Source organism: Anas platyrhynchos, chromosome 5 (genome assembly GCF_047663525.1).
Source record: "Anas platyrhynchos isolate ZD024472 breed Pekin duck chromosome 5, IASCAAS_PekinDuck_T2T, whole genome shotgun sequence".
NCBI classification, from domain to species: domain Eukaryota; kingdom Metazoa; phylum Chordata; class Aves; order Anseriformes; family Anatidae; genus Anas; species Anas platyrhynchos.
In genome coordinates, this window is record NC_092591.1 from 45,686,383 (window position 1) to 45,703,263 (window position 16,881).

At 46.1% G+C, this 16,881-nt stretch overlaps 1 protein-coding gene across 1 annotated transcript in view; it reads right to left on the reverse strand.

Annotated features, from left to right (window-relative positions):
* Positions 1-11,928, reverse strand: part of EGLN3 (egl-9 family hypoxia inducible factor 3) — a 28,424-nt gene extending 16,496 nt beyond the window's left edge. The window contains exon 1 of the mRNA XM_027458248.3: positions 11,427-11,928. Within this exon, the coding sequence (XP_027314049.1) occupies positions 11,427-11,783 (357 nt within the window). The 5' untranslated portion in view covers positions 11,784-11,928. The remainder of the gene's footprint in view (positions 1-11,426) is intronic.
* Positions 11,929-16,881: the final 4,953 nt, after the last annotated feature.

Sequence of the window (16,881 nt, forward strand, 5' to 3'; positions counted from 1 at the left end):
GAAGACTTTTTCAGTTCTGCTACTAATCACCCAGCAGATTACACCACACCACGTTTTTTCCTGTAAATTTAAAGACTTCTGTGTATTTTGTGACTCTTCCATGTGCATTAATAGAGGCCACGAAAGACGGCCACCAGACAGGCAAGCCTACATGGGAGTCTTGCTGCTATTAGGACTGCCTGAGCTGGCTCAAGTCCCTTTTTTCATCACTATTCATTTACTTTTAAATCTGCAGGCCCAGGGCAAGTGAACAACGCTGCCCACAAGGCTTTATCTGTCAACACGTGGTAGGTGGCACCCACAGTGCTTTCTGCAAGCTTCACACCCCAGAGAATTGCCAATGGGCAGAGGTGGCTGTGAGCCACCACCACCTTCAGGAGGACCTCGCTGGAGAGAGACATTCTCCTTTGCCCTTTTCCCAGAAGTACACGTCCCTCCTTGCTGCCAAGGAGGGAGGCAGGGTCCAGACCTGGGTCATCACATGAGACAAGTACCCCAAATGTGCCTCAAGGGTTCTCCCAAAGTTGACAGCTTCTGAAGCTGCTGAGACATTCCCACAGTACATAAACAGGGATAAATGGTTCTCGAGCATTTGTTTTCATGGCAGTATCACTGAATTAAGATTAATTGATGAAACTTGTTGTCTCCTATATTAACTTTGCAGTGAAGCTGTCTCACTCGCCCCCCTCCCATCTCCTGCTCAACCCCCAGCATCTTCCTGGAGGACATTGCCAAGCTAGCAGTACACTTATCCCTGCACAGGATTTTGTGGAAATGAATATTTATAGGCAAAACTCATTAAAGTTACCTATAATAAATTACTATCAGAAATAATTTATGTTGTGTTTAAACAACATGTGTAGTCTTTAAGGCTTTGCCTGCCCATAAAGCTGTGGGGCCGTGACTACACTTGTACCTCGCAACAGCACAACCTATCGAGTGCAGGTGCAATTAAAGGGGATGAACGTGTGCATAATGACACAGCACTTTCCCCGCAGAAATGGAAAGAAGCTGTTCAAATTCAAGGCCATTTTGTAATGATATAACTACATACCTGTTCTAAGGTTAGGCAATAAAAGCCATTAGTAAATAAGTACAGTTCAAGTGTTGTAGCGCCTGCCCTCCCCATCTACACAGTTGATACTTGTACCAGCAAAACGTGTGTCAACACAAACAGCAAATCTGAGCAAAGAAAACAAATACACACAGTGATGCGCACAGAAAATCACATTTCATCTTTATATTTGCAAACCCTCACAGTTGCACATCTTAAAGCTGTTGCCAAAAGCCCTTGACCCCTAGACGAGGAAGCCTGGCCCTAAACACAGCTGCCAGGCATCATCAGAGCCCAGGTTTCAGCTCAGGCAGACAAATTCCCACTTTTTTCCACTGGTCAGAGCTCTCCCACAGATTTATGCTGCCACCACCTGACAGAAGAGCCCAACCCCACAGGCCAGCTGTGTAGCAGCAGCTGCCACCCACTGTAACCTGCTGGCCAGGGCAGTGGCCCCATGCAGGGACACAGCAGCCATGGGCCACTGGTTTTCTCCCCTGCTCCATTTGTTCTGCTCCCTGCTATCCCTTTGCAGCCTTACACAGTAATTCCCACTGCAACAGCCCTTGGGAGGCTTCTCAAAACAGAAATTGGGGCTGGGTCCCAAAGTAACGATGATGGTCTTCAGCATGAAAGGTGTTTTTTGCAGGAAGGACAGCAATGGTTGAGGAGGGAGGTGGTCAGTCTGGTGTGAGTTCAGGATATTTCCTGAGGATGCAGAAAGCCTGGAGAGGTCTTTCTGGCTCTGTTCCCTCCTTTTTCCTCTTCCTCTCTGGCAGCCAGCACAAGGGGAGCGGTAATGCAGGGGCAGCCAGCGGGGGCTGCTCTGCAAGGGTGCGGCTGGTTGGGCAGCCAGGAGAAGCAGCCCTCGTCCCTGTCCCACAAGAGGTGGGGCAACAGGCAGGGTGCGTAGGAAACCCTCTGGTGAGGGGCTCATCTGGCTTTGCTGGAGCTGTGGGGTACAAGTGCTCCTCTGGGATAGAAAGGGCAGAGGGGGAAGGAGATACAGAGGCAGAGATGGAGGGGTACATCGGCATCATTAGTTGTGGGGGTGCAATAGGCACTGGGTCTACCTATAGCTCTGGTCACCGTCAGCACAACGGGTGCTTTTCCTAAGCACAGCCAAGGCATCACACTAACATAGCTCATCATTAGCAGCAATTCCTTCTACAGATGGTGAGCAGTGAAACAGGCTTTTAACCGAGCCCCAGCAAAAACCACGTGGAAACTAAGAAAAAAATATATATTTCTTTCAGTTGCAGTCATCTTAAATAAAAAAATAAATTAAAAAAAGAGCAAAAGACAGGTCAACATTTTCATCTCACCCAGAAATTATCAGGTAGGCACTGAGCCTTCAAATCACAAGCTAGATGCCAGGTTGGGCATTTAAGAATATAACAGCAAAATGCACAACCCAACACTTCAGCCTTTGACCACTATCATATGCTGAATTATAATAAATTTGGCAGTGAGAACTGGCATTCGCAAATCCTCTCACTGCTCCTCTGTGAAGAGGAAGTCTGTAAAATACTTAACCAGGCAGTGACCCTTCCTGTTGGCCGGCCTTAGAGACACCATGCACATGCTGCACAGACAGGGGAAATCAGAGTACACGTTCATTTAGGGAAATGGAAGCATTGGTGAATACTGTAAAGAACAGAGTTATCAATACATCTTGGGGGACCCTAGATGTATTGATAACTCTGTGTACTCACAGCTAGTCGTATACCATGATTTACATGCCTCAAAGGCAGGACGTGCTACAGCATTTACAGTGAAGTTCCTCCTTTTTCCGCCTTCAAACCACTTCTACCAGACTCCCGATGGGAACTCAGAAGGGAAAGGTGCAGTTACATTTTATATAGTCCAGCAGCAAACAGAACATCTTAAGATTTAACCTCAGAATAGTAAAGGACTAAGACATTTAAAAAAATAAAGAAAAAGCCCACTCCTAGCAAATTCTCCTAGTTCTGCATGTTTTCCCTCCCTGAAGCCTATAGCAGTCAGCAGGCCCCATGCCAGCACCCGCTGTCTGACACTGCTTTGCAGCCCAGCACCATTTCCCCATATGCATTAGTGCAATAACTGCTGCTGTTACTGGCATGAGGCAGGTTTGCCACGAGATAGTCAATTGCAAAGGTCAGAAACAAATCATAACTGGCATCTATAACATGAACAGTGCTAGTGCTAGACCTTTCATCAAAAAGGGCTCTTTGCTCCCTTCCAACGCACCATATAAGTAAAAGATGTTCCACATTGCAAATCTAAAACAAAACATAGACAAAAACTTAGGGCAGCACAAGAGATCACTGCAACTTTTCCTGAAGTATTCTAAACATTCTAGTACAGTCCAAGCCAAGCGCCAAAGGATGTACTTCAGACCCATTGATTTCCAAGAGTCTTTCAACAAAAAAAAAAAAAAGTACTTAAGTGAGTTGCTGAAGCAGAGCCAAAGCTTTAAAAAAACATTTGTCTTATCAAATTGTATTAAAAAAAAAAATGACAGCGCAAGAAATGAGGTCTACGCAAAGATTAATTATTAGCATGACTTAGACAGGAAAAATGCAAGCATTTCTTGTTTGGACAGTCAGATCTAAGAAGAAAGCAAAGAAAGACAACTCTGACCAAAGGATTCATATGAACTAGATACATATTAGATTCAAAATAATGATAAAAAGTTATCTTTTTGCTACAAAGTAGGCTGCAATTCCCTGGTGTTTGCCAGAAGTTGTGGTTACCCTGTGCTTTCCAGCTGACAAAGCTTTGGACAAACTGTTTCCAGTCTGTGCAGATAGCTTGCTATACTCTACTTCTCTAATTTACACTGTTCGTTTCAGACTGGGTGGCTAGTGGCATGAACATTTACTAAGCCTTCACTGAACCATTATGTTCAGTAAAATCTCTTGCACTTTTTCATTTGCGCGAAATCAGAGCAACAAGCAGCTTGTTCAGTAAAGTGCTTTCCATTAAGTGCTTTTCACGGTGGCACTAAGTTTCTTTGTCTATGTTATCTTGCCAAAGCACAATGACAAGAGAAAAAACAACTGCAGGGAAAAGCTCCCCTGTCAGAGAGGCAGGAGACGCATATGTGAGTGGGCGATGGAGGGGAAATGGGGCATAGTGCTCTGTCCAGATCACAGCAGGAGCAGTAGGGAACTGCACGCCTGCAAATAGTTAAGCAGTAGGAGACAGTCTGTTTGGCAGGAGCCTCCATCATTTTTCTTCCTCCACCTCACTGTCTGAACAGCCAGAGAGACCTTCCTGCTTCTCTGACCAACTCCCTGTCATCTCTTTTCAGAGCAATGAAAGGTCTAAAACAAATTGCTGTGTAACGTCATGAGTAAATCAAAACCTTTTGTCAAGCCACCCCATGTTCTGTGCTAACACAGCAGTTATTTATCATCCTGAGCCCACCAAGGGGGCCATCAGCTGCCTGCAACACAGATAGCAAGAGCAGATCTTGAAACACCTCTGCCCTAGAGCTCCTCTAGTAATCCAATAAAACCTTTCCAGAAGCTGAGAAACTTGTTGCTGGTAGCCGTCTGAAAACATTGTTTCAGTCTTCAACTTTGTGACAAGGATTAGTTATAATAAATCCAATCCAGGATTCCAAATTCCCTCAAGTTGCTATGCACATAGATAGCCTCCTTCTCCCTAAGTCTAAAACCAGCAACACTTACTCACCAGCTTCCCCTCCTGACCTCCTAATTCTCACAAGCCACCCACCGCAAAATGGATGAGCACTATGTGGCCTGCTGATGCCAAAGGACAAGTTGCCATTGACCTATTTCACAACAGGAAAAGGCAATCCAGTTGAAACAGAAGCAGGAAAATATAAAACTTTTTTTAAAATGAGTATATAAAAAAAAAAAAATACTTTGACTTTATAAGAATCATCTTGAAAAGTTTGGTAAAAGCATTGATCTTTTCCAAGTGTGTCCAGTCTGCTCAGCAAACATCGAAATTTCATCTGATTCAGAATGCCTTCATTGTCATTGTGACTTATCTTCTTCCTCTGCCCCACATCTTCCACATATGAAAGGAACTGCTGAGGGAGTCGCTGAACCCCACCACCAGCACCATCACTGCAGGAAAAAAAGTCTGTCTGGAAAGACAAAATGGTGCAGTGGAGGAGACAAGGGAAGGAGAAGAGACTTCTAGGGATTAAGTCAAGAATTGTTTGGGATAAGGCTGTATTACTTCAAGCTCTTTTCCAAGTAAGTCTGGAAGTCAAGGAGACAAGTGTTTACTGTGTAATCGAGTAAAGACACTGGGTTAACACAGACAGCTTGAGTTCTTAATGGAAAGGAAGAAGTTCACTTTTATTGTGCACATGTTGTCCTGCATCAGTGTTAAAAGTACCAATGCATCTTCATTTAAGCATGTACTGTTATTAGCACTGAGCTGTAATGAACTCAATTATTCATTAATAACCACCTTGGAAAAAGGCTGTGTACAGACTCTAATAGCAGGGACCTTCTCCCCTCCTTCCTGAAGTGCAAGCTCAGCCCGCTTGGTGAGGCAGGGGGTGGGGGGGGGCACTGAACTCTGAATCTTGCAGCTTTCCCCAGCAGCTCTCCCAAGGACACTTTGCCTTGCAATGCTGCACACACCCCTGGGAGTCCAAAGGACAAACATGCCGTGTGCTGAGAGGCACTAATGCCACCTGTGTTACCCAGCTGTGTGGGGAGGAACAGGGTAAGGTTTATATCGACATGTAATGAGCAATGAGCCCTTATACAAAAACAAACCAAGAGGCACCTATTTACTTAGGGCTTGCAATAGGGATGTTGACAGGCATGCCAGTACAGCTCCCGCAGCAAGTCTCCAGCTTTACAAGCTGACATAGTGGCACTGGGATGAACCGGTACCAGCACAGTTATCACAGCGGATGGGAAAGGTGCTGAGGAAGATGTCCTACTGGTATGGGACCAACTGTGGAAAACCTCACTGCTTTGCCATCATTACATAGGTCAGGAGCCCAATCAAGACCCATCAAGCACTGCATGACTGCAACGCTACAGACAAAAGGAAAAAAGTCAAGCAATCTGCCCTGACACTATAAATGTGCACAAACTAAGGATAAACAGACCACTTTGCACTCCACACAGTCTAGCCCATGCTTACCTCTCCCTTTTCTTACCGGATTAGCCATCTTCTGCAACTGTGACTATGAAGCACACAGGCATGCTCCTCAAGGAAGGCTGCTGGGTGGTGGGGGAGAACACTGCAACAAGAGGAGGACAAGAGGACCAAGGGCAGCCACCCAGCTGGCAAAGCCTCTGGCGCAAAGTGCAGGTGAGATTTTTCCCAAAAATGTTTTTAATTTCTTATTTTTATTTAAAAAACGAGAACAGAAAAAGGCACCAAACCCAAGATGCTTCTAAGCCACTTCACTTGAATATGAGCTCACATACCACCCCACAGAGGCCACCCATGCTCCTGAGCTTGCTTGTGGGCATGTGCATCACTGATTGTAAAATATTGACCCGTTTTGCCAATACCCTATCCCTGCTGAGTGAAGAAGCAATCTGAAAGATTCTCTATATAACTATTAACAGAAAGAAAAAGCATCTTTTGAAAGTTTTAAAAAGTGATTGAGAATAATTTGATGACGAACAAAAACAAGAGCTAATATACCCAGGTTTATACTCATTTATTGCTCTGACTGTCAAGTAAAAATTATACATTCCTGTGTATAATTAACCAGGCTAACTAATCTTGCTTGACAAACACAGATATAAACATCAGTTTTGACACAGAGCCAAAGCAACCACTCCAGGATCCCTGCCAATGCTGAATTCCTCAGTCTGATATCATAAAATGACTTGTCTGTTGTATTTACAGTTCCAGTGGCTCTGGACTCTGCAGGCAGCCGGCCAGAAGAACAGATTTGAACTTACCCATTATGCCAGAACATGTGCATTTGATTAGAAAAAAGAAAGAAAAATTATGCATATTTCTTCTGGATGGTGGTATTCATCAGACATCCCATTGTAAACTAATTGCAAGGCATGCTGCTACGCAAGTATCAAAAATCCTTTGTAAAGTATAATGAACTCGTATATTTCTATAAGCAGTACTGCTCTTCAGCTCTGCTATCCTGCTCCTTACCTCCACACCTCAAGTCAGAAAAAGCAGTGTTTCACATTATTTTAATTGCAATGGACAGAATTTGAATTCTGAAGAGTATAGAGAATAGAAGCTTTCTTCTTTCATACATAAATACAACAATATTTTACCTTATTACCTGAGTTATGAGGAATGTGGTAAAAGCCACTCTAGCCCAGCCTGTGACATTTCACGTTTCTTAAATCCTCATGAACAGAAATCTTGGTAAAAACCTGCTAGGCAGGCCATGTGTTAAAACCTGCCTAAGAACACCCCATCTCATGGCAGGCAAAAGGAGCCACCCCATTTTTTCAGCTGTCACTCACAAGCCACCAAGTGCCACCACCACAAAGTGCCAGCTTCTCCTGTGACATTTAGCAAGCCCGTCAGTGTGCTGGTGAGCAGGAAAGTGTCACAACTACAAGTGGAAGATGTGAAAAGTGTCCCAGAAAAAGCAAAAGGCCCACATGAAGATTTTGAAGCGTGTGTTTCAGAAGAGTTCACATCCCACAGGGACTTCTAAGCAAATGAATCACATATTGGAAACATATTTTTTAAACTTCAGGCCATATACTTGATACTGAACAGGAGCAGTTGGATTATGAGCTAAAAACAGTCACAGGCTTTCCTCAGAAAAGATCAGCTCCTGAAAATAAGGCAAGGAGCCTTAATCCCATTTCTAGCCAGCAGGACTCATCAGCACCCAGCACACGCAAGGTGAGCTCGAGGTCCCCAAAGGCAGCCCTTATGTGGATTTCAAACCCCAACAGCACCCGAGAGGGTACCAGTGACACGCGGTGGGACAGGCCGCAGCCAGGACCAGAGTGCAGAGTCCAGGCCGAGTGCCGCCACGCCAGTTCAAAGTCCCTTCCACCCCTCACTGCAGGCACCAGCGCCTCCAGCACTGACAGGGACCAGGCTGTCACGCGGCTTCTTTCCTGGAATATTTTCCCACCTCTCTCTTTTTGTTTTTTGTTTTTTTAAATGTTGCTGCTTTCAGTTATACATTTATAATACAGGGATTATTCTCCAGGACTGACATCGCACCTCCTACAAAACTTTATAAATGCCCCTTCCCCCTGGAAGTTTTACACAACATGGCAGTCCCCCGTGCCACCTCTGCACCTGAGCAGCACTCAAGTGGGCCCAAGCTTTACTCAGACAGGGCCATCTCCACTGCCCCAAAAGCCCCTGGGGAGCCCAGCTAGCACCAAGAAGGGACTCTGGGAGAAGGGACTTTGGGACAGGAGGAGCTGCAGCTCATCAGCACTTCACAGGCAGCCCCCGGGGGCACTTCAGGTGACCGGCCTGGCAGGGCAAGCTGCAAGCTCACTTCCCAGCCCCATCCCCTCCACCAAGCACCAGAGCTCCTGCAGCATGGAGACGGATCCCCAGGATCAGGCTGACCTCCTCCTCAGGTCATAGCATCGCTCTGTACAAGGATGTGAATCCTCTTGCACCAAGAAGGCTGACCCCAGGTCAATTACACCTTGGTGAGGTCCTCATCCATTTAACTTCTGTAAGTGGGCAACCCTTGTATTATTTTACTAGAAAACGGAAAGTCTAGGGGAATGCAGAAGCCAACAGGCACTATGTCGGGTCTGCAACAGAGTAGCACTCTGGAAGGATGTTGTCTAGTTATTTTTATCTTTTAACCATGTCAGCTAATATTTTTAAATATGGCTTGTTCCAAAGATAAATTTGGATCACTGCTCTGCAAAGATGAAAGGTTACATTTCATTATCAGCCCTCAAATACCAACCAACAGCTCTTAAGTGTATCCGGTGCTGTTGTAAAAACATATCTTCCACCCATTCTCTTTGACGCAATCTTAACTTTCTTGTAATGGTGTTGAAAGTCATATGGAAATGGCAAAGTCCTAACTGACTGATTTCTCATATGTAGATGCAAGGAAAGCTTCCTTTAGTGTATGAAAGTCTTTCTTGTCTCCTTTTGTTTTTTGTAGCTACCAAAAAAAAAAAGCATGAAGTACATTACACTAAGCAGACAATAAGCTCACAGAAGTTCATTTGCTAAGCAAACCTCCCCCCTCTTCCAGTACTTAGGCTGAAAATTAAAGACATACTTTTGTTTTAAAAAGGCTCACACTTTCAACATACTGCTCTGGACACTTAGTCCCATCTGTCTAATACCCCCACATCCCAAACCAATAAATTATAACACATGTCCATCTACAAAGGGCTGATCCAGTGGCTCAGAAACAACTCCCTTTCCCAAACATGTGGCAGTTTTTTGGGCATCCAATTCTGCTTCTAGTCTAACTGGTAAAATAAAAGACAAATACATTGAATTTAAAACTGATTTTTATTTTTAGCATATGCACTCACAATTCTTCAAAAAGATAAACAACATGGGCTGGTTTAATGGCAGAAGGGAAATGTCCATAGGTGACGTGGGAGCCTGCATGCACTGCAGTAGTCATTTGGTTAGTCACAGGAAAAATCTTCCTGCTGAAGGTGTCCCACATGCCAGCTACAGATGACAGCTACTACTCCCATATCCACGGCATTTATTATTATTATTATTATAATAAGGGATTGGTTACTATTAATTTCAGATGGAAATTCAGCTGCACACAGCTTTACAAATTATATTGAGTCCCTTTCAATACTGGAGTATAGTACAGCATTACCATTTGTTTGGAGTCCGATACCTTCCCTGCTAAAGAACAAGGGCCAAAAAAATCACTTTACAGCAAGTAACTTCATACTTATTTATAAAACAAGCTCTGTCCTGCATTGTTACTATTGGTACAAAAATGACTGCAAGAACACAACTCAGTTTTAAAGTCATCTCTACAATCCAAATTCACTCTCCAAAAGACCTTTATCTCCAGCCAGTGCCAACAGCTCTCATGCACACAGTTAAGCTTTCCCCATAAAAACCTGACAAAACAGCACTGCACTTTCAGCAGTGCTCAGGCACACAGAAGAACAAACTAGGATGTTCTTACAGGCATGCCAGAGACGACTGGTTATTTATACCTCTCTACACCAAACAGGCTCCTACCACAACTAAGTCAACTTCAGTCAGTTTCCATTTAAAAGTAAATCTACTCAAGCTCTAACTGAATTGATCAGTACTTCAGTGGGGCTAAGCACTGGATCAATGCTCCAGCCTTATTCTCATCACTGCATGTAGGTGTGCAGGGGCAGAGATGTGCATGCGCATGCACAGGTCTTAAGGTGTTCCCAAGCAACTGGTAAGCATACTTTTTTTTATTATTATTATTTTCTGTTAAAAAATTACATACATACATATAAGAACAAAACAAACACAGCACCTGTCACGTATCCCTGTAGTTTAGTGCAAGTTAGGATGAAAAGAAATGCCTAACTTCACTTTTGTCATGTTTCTTTGTTGGTTTGTTTTTTAAAGCTTTATCATTTCTATTTCTCATGCATCTCAAAAAGATGTGAATGTTTTGGAAGCATGCTATTACAGAGTTCAAGTCAGAAGAAAAAAGAAATGTGGACATTTTCAGCATTCAGGACAACGAAACAAAGTTGGTTCCAAGCCAGTCCAATTTGCCACTGCAAGACGAGGTACGAGAAATGAAGTTAGCCCAAACTAAAGTAACTACATGGCAAAGGCAATGAATTTTTATTTATGAAGTTTTATTGGGAAAGACACCTATGATGGCGATATACAAGTGCCCTCTCCACTCCTGAGCAAGAAAGCCTACAAGAAAAATAACTCTCCCCTTCCAAAAAGAAAGTTTGCCACGCTCAAACAGAGCATCCCTTATTTTGTGCCACATCCCCGATGCTGCAAGGACAGCCTCTTCAGCTGCAGGGCACTGGCAGGAGGCAGAACACTGAAACTAGTTCGGAAAACACCACCGCATGGGCGCCAGCAGCCAAGCAAGGCAATGCCAGCCGCGTACGTGCACACTGAGGGGTAGGGAGCTCTCCCGCCCACCTCAAACAGCCCTCCAAGGGAAAACCACGGTCAAGGCCGGGCTTTTTCTGCCAGGGTGCTCCCAGCCCCGGCGGTGCCGGCTGCCCGCAGCTGGGAAGCACCCGGGGTGCCGCCGGCAGCCGCCCCACTCCTTGGCGATGCCCGGCGGCACACCGGGGGCACCGGGTTCGCCCTGACCGGAGTCGGCAGCAACACAGAAACTGTAGGGGGAGGCGAGAGGGTTCCTACCCGTTTCCCGGCCCCCGGGCACGGCGCGGCGGGACTTCCCCGGGACGGGCACGGAAAGTTTGTGCGACCGCGGGGCTCCGCAGCCCCTTACCTTGGAGCGCTCCTTCACGTAGTACTTGCCGAGCCGGCTCCCGCAGTACATCACCAGGCGGTCTATCAGCGTGAGGAGGAAGTTGATGGCCTCGCAGCCCTCCTCCGTGCCCCCGATCCACTTGATCTGGTCGCCACGGAGGTGCCGCTTGGCGACGCCGCGGCTGGGGCCGGCCAGCTGCCCGTCGGCCAGCTCCCCGTCGCGGTGCATCCGCTTCACCCGCTCCAGCACGCAGTCCCCCACCACCTCCCCCAGGAAGTTGTCCAGGTAGCAGAAGCCGATGTCGTGCAGGCAGGGCACGACGTACTCCAGGGCGATCCTCTCCAGGTCCAGCCGCATGATGTGCCCCAGCGGCATGGCGCGGCGGGGACGCCTCGGGGGGCGACACCCGCCGGCGCCAGGCCGAGCACCGCGGGGGCTCCGCCGCCGCTCTGTGCCGGGTCAGGCCGGGACAAAACTTTCCCGGCGGCGGCCGCCCGGGCTGCGCTCAGCTCCGCGGCCGGGCACCGCGGGGACAGCAGCGCCGACGGAGCCCCGCGCTACCGCTGCCGCAGCTGCCGCTGTGCGAGCAGCGTGCGCTGCTGGGGAGCCGTGCGGGAGCGGCGGCGGGCGGCAACCCCCGCCCGCTTTAAGGAGCGGGGCGGCAGATGGCCCCGCGCTGATTAATACGCCTGCTACGTGCGGGATGTGTGCTCGCCCGCCCGCCCGCTCCCGCGGCGCCGCCGCCGCACGTGGGTGGAGCCCGCCCGGCGCGGCGCGCCACGCCCGCGCCACGCCCCCCGCCGCCCCGGTAGCCAATCGGTTAGCAGGGGGCGGGGCCAGCCCGCGGGGAACAAGCTGCGGGGCTTTCCACACGTGCGCGCGGGGGGCGGGGCCTGGTAGGTGTAAGCCCCGCCCACCTGTGGAGTGGGCGTGGCCTGAGCCATTGAGGAATTCCCCCGGGGACCCTGGGGCGGGGCGGGGGCTGCAGGGGCTGGGAGGGGACCGGGGGGTGCCTGGCCCTGGTGGGAGCACCGCTGCTGTGCGCCTGTGCACGCGTTTGTACCGTGTAAAACCCCCCGTGTGACAAAATCTACATCTCCTTCTTGGAGATCACCCTACCACCAATTTCACCCACTGAACCATGTCCCCAAGCACCACCTCCAACCTTTCCTTGAACACCCCCAGGGGCGGTGACTCCACCACCTCCCTGGGCAACCCGTCCCAATGCCTGACTGCCCTTTCTGAGCAGAAATGTCTCCTCATTGCCAACCTGAATCTCCCCTGGCACAACTTGAGGCCATTCCCTCTAGTTCTATCACTAGTTAATCTGCAAGAAGAGGCCGACCCCCAGCTCCCCACACCTATGTGTGGAGGGTGGTGTGCCAGAATCAAGTATGGGTAAAGGCCAGACATCTAGCCTTTCTGCCACGTGCCATGCTAACACTTTGACAAGTCAATGGCTCAGAGATATATCTTTTGGCTGTAGCTGAAGTCTGTCATTACAGCTCCGTTCTTATCCTTGTGAGAGTTTGAAGTGGTTAGGCATCTACCTGAAAAAGCCATCCTAGAAGATCTAGAGATGAGTCTTAAAGTCTGAGCCCACAGCCCCACTTGCACTGCGATGTTCACAGAGTTGTAAATATTTTTATTCCACAGGTGTCAATAAGTCGTGGCTTCCTCGTAAAGGAAGTTGTGGATTCCCTCATAAAGGCATCAAACAGGTGTGAAGTAAGGCAATCTGCAGTGTCACCCACACCTTTGGGTATCATACCATAGAATCGTAGAATGGCTTGGGTTGGAAGGGACCTCAACGATCGTCTAGTTCCACCACCCTGCCATAGACAGCAATATGTACAGGCTTTATTTACAGTGCCATGTATCATGGGCACAAAAGCACCACCATGTCTTAATTAAAATTTTACATCTTAGGCTTATATATGAGCTATTCCTCTGCCATGTGAAGCTCTGTTTGCCCTTATGCTGTAGAAACTTACATTTTCCAGTCTAAAATTAATTCTGTATTTTGTTACTTTCCTTTCTAGGATCTCATTTTTAAAACTGTTCCAAGTCGTGCGCATCTGTTGCTTGCATCTGCCCCTACGGTATGTTCTGGGAGAGCTCGGGAGATTGTGACAGGGCGTTATCATTTCAGCAGGGTGTTTCTAAGTTTTGTTTTAGGGGACAGGAACAATTGGTAAGTGTCAGTAAAGCCTGGGTACCTTGTTGCACAGTAATGTATTTTTTTGACAGTAGTTCACAGATGCACTTTTTTTAGAGCAGAGAGTTGTAAACACTGAGGGCATTGTTTTCAGATTCTTCTCCAGAAGCCAGAACACTTCAGTGCCAAAAGCTGAATAGCTAAGGCCCCAGAGAAGTGGGAAAGGGGAAGAGTATTCTTTGTATTGGTAAGAAACTGAAAAATAGGTTTCTCATACCTCACAGTATGATTTGAAGAGCTGAGGCCTTGCCATCTAGTTAGACAACATTTGAGCCCCCGCCTACAAATGGAGGTTTTCTGATCATTTTGGGGTGGTTGTACCCACCCCTCCTGTAGAGGCAGGCTGTGGTTGTACGGGACCAACACCCCACCACTAGCCAGCCTTGTCGTGCCAGCTCGAGGGGTCGCTATCCCCATCTGCCCTTCCCAATCCTCTGCTGGAAGCTTCAACCTCCCCACCGTGGGGCTGACAGGAAGGACCGTGTGATTCTGCCTCTGCCACTTCAACAGGGCAAAATCCAGAGCCTTAGCACCTCCTTCACTGGCGGTTTAGTTTTATGCAGTGGCTGCCGAGCCATCAGCACCCACAGCCACTTTGCAGCCAGCAGCTCCTGGCAGAGGGGCACAGCAGCTCCTTTTGGTGCACTGTTTCCTTCAGCTGCAACACCAAGATTTGCCAGGGCTCCTTTGTCAGCACCCTTAATATTATGTCACCCTCAAAGCAAATGTGAGGGCAAAGGCACATGTCATGGCTTGAGCTGATTCAGGAACTTGCTCAGCGCCTTTTCCCCCACAGCTCCTGCTGCACTTCTCTGGCACACTTTGGGCTCATCCACAGCCGGTCCCACTTGCTAAGGTGGCAGAAAAGCGATCCTGAGCAGCACAATTAAATGTAAGGTAATTTTCTGCCAGGTCCATGAGTTGAGTTGTCTGGGGCCAGACCCTGTAAGAACCATGTGAAGAATGGGGCAGAGACCTGGGGAGACTACCAGGACCGGCTGATTTGGGGCAGGCATGGACAGTTTGACAGCTCAGCCTCAGCTGGCACCTGCCCTTCATAGCCACCCTCCTGCAGCCAGCATTCGGGCCCCAGGTGGATCCTGTGTTCTGGATTTGGGGTTAGTTACGCAGGATAAAGTCCAGGCTAGGCTTTGGCTTGATCAGCTTTACATCTCCCAAATATCGCCTGTCTGTGGGAGGCTGTTAACGCGTGTTAACAGATACACCAGTAAGGATCTTCCAAATCCTCGTCTTGGGAAATACAGCACTATAAATACCAAAAGCTTCTGATGTTGTTAGCACTAAAGGAGCTCAGCTAGCACCAGGAAAATTGTATCAAAGCTGTAAACATTGCTAATACAATATTTTTGTAAACCAAAATTCAGTGGTTCTTAAATTGCTGGCTTCTTTTAGGAATCTGACTATGCATACATCCACATATGTATCTTCCTGTTTTAGAGAGGTTTCTTACCTTTGTGATTTCTAGTGATAAGAACTTCATTCAGGGCAACTACTAAGATTTGAAAGGAAATAATAAACTACCATACGTAACATTCTGATTGTCTAAAAAAATGATTCCTTTTTAAAATAGATATTTCTGTCCAGAGACCATATCCCATGCTACCAAGGATAGCAACGTTTTTCTGGGATTGAATCCCAGTGACAGAAAAGTCTGCATAAAATGATGCATTGTAATAACACAGAGGATCCACGCAGGGTAATACCGCTCCACCAACCAGAAGACTGAAGATGGAGCTGAGTTAAGATGCATTGTCTGGGATTTCAAGTCAGAAAACCCTCACAAATGTAGAGTTTGCCACACCAGAAAGTGAAGTTCTTAGCAATAAAGGGATTTTTACTGAAATGATCAGCTTTGAAATCTTTACTGTGTCTTTTCTTTCTCAAAGACATTAAATGGTCACTTAACATAGGTGATGATGAAGAAGAAGAAAGTCATAGATAAAGTGTTCAAAACAATTCTCACCCTCTCCATCTTGCATGCGGGTTTGCAGTTGAGTTTTCACACTTCTAGTTCTGCCATAGCTTCCAAAGAAAATTAGAATTGAGTGTGATATTAAATATCTTTATTATTATAATTTTAAATAAATAAATAAGGACCTCTGGGCTCATGCCAAGAACAAATAAATATCTACAGCAAGTCTTTCCCCACAGACACACTACACTCTTCAGCTGGTCAGATTTAGGGAACAGGCCTTCCATTTTCCAGTTCTGTTAGCCCATGAATGGGAATAGCTTATTATCTGAATTTTATGATCTAAACCTCCACTGTGCAGTTGTCAGTACAAACTTAATTTCTGGGAAATCTGTAGCTCAAAATAAAAAATGCAGTTGGCTTTCACAAGTCACCGTCCTACTGAAATACCACTAAGATAGTAGAGTTGGATAATAGAGTCTTGGTTGGATTTCCTTTCTGTATTTTCTTGTCTATTCTGTTTTTTGTTTGTTTGGTTAGTTTGGTTTGTAGTTTTTGTTTGTTTGTTTTTTTTTTTGTAAGTTGCTGGAGCAGTAAATGGCAAAAGTCCTTATAATTGAGGAAAAAAAAAATAAATCACAATTCTGATTCTTTTTCCACCTTTCTGACCCAAATGGCTACAAAATGTTCAAAAAAAAAAAATGGCTACAAAAAAAATGGCTACAAAAGTGTACCGAATGGTGAGCAGTGATACTGCTCAAGTTTGTTCCATCTGCTCACCTTTTATTTAGAAATTTCCTATCTACAACTAGAAATTTTGGAGGGGCTCAACAAATATGCTTTTGAACTGTCATGCCTTACTTGAAGTATTATGGTGCTGAAGAATCATGGCTTTGTCTTTACAGTACTGTATCAACCAAGTTAAATACATGCTAACAAACAAATAAAAAGAAGGTTTTTCAAATTGCATGAGCAAGAAGTCAAAATGTCTTCCACTGAATTACTTAAGATAATAAAAGCAGTCTATTTCTGCCCTTTTTCTTTTTATCCCACAAGTATTGGTGAATTTATATAGCTAGTATGTACATTTCTTTGAATTAGAAAGGGAATAAATTCTATCAAATATAACGCATGTTTGGACTGTTGTAATTATATCCACACCAGTAGTTGTACCAATATAATTATTTTGTCAAAAAAATAAAAATAAAAAAAATAAAGATTATAAATATTGTGCATAGCCAGGTCATGAATAATGTGTTACCTCTGCCTACCTAAGTGCTTATGTGTTTCACAAAGATTTTCTCAGTTATGTTGATGAAAAT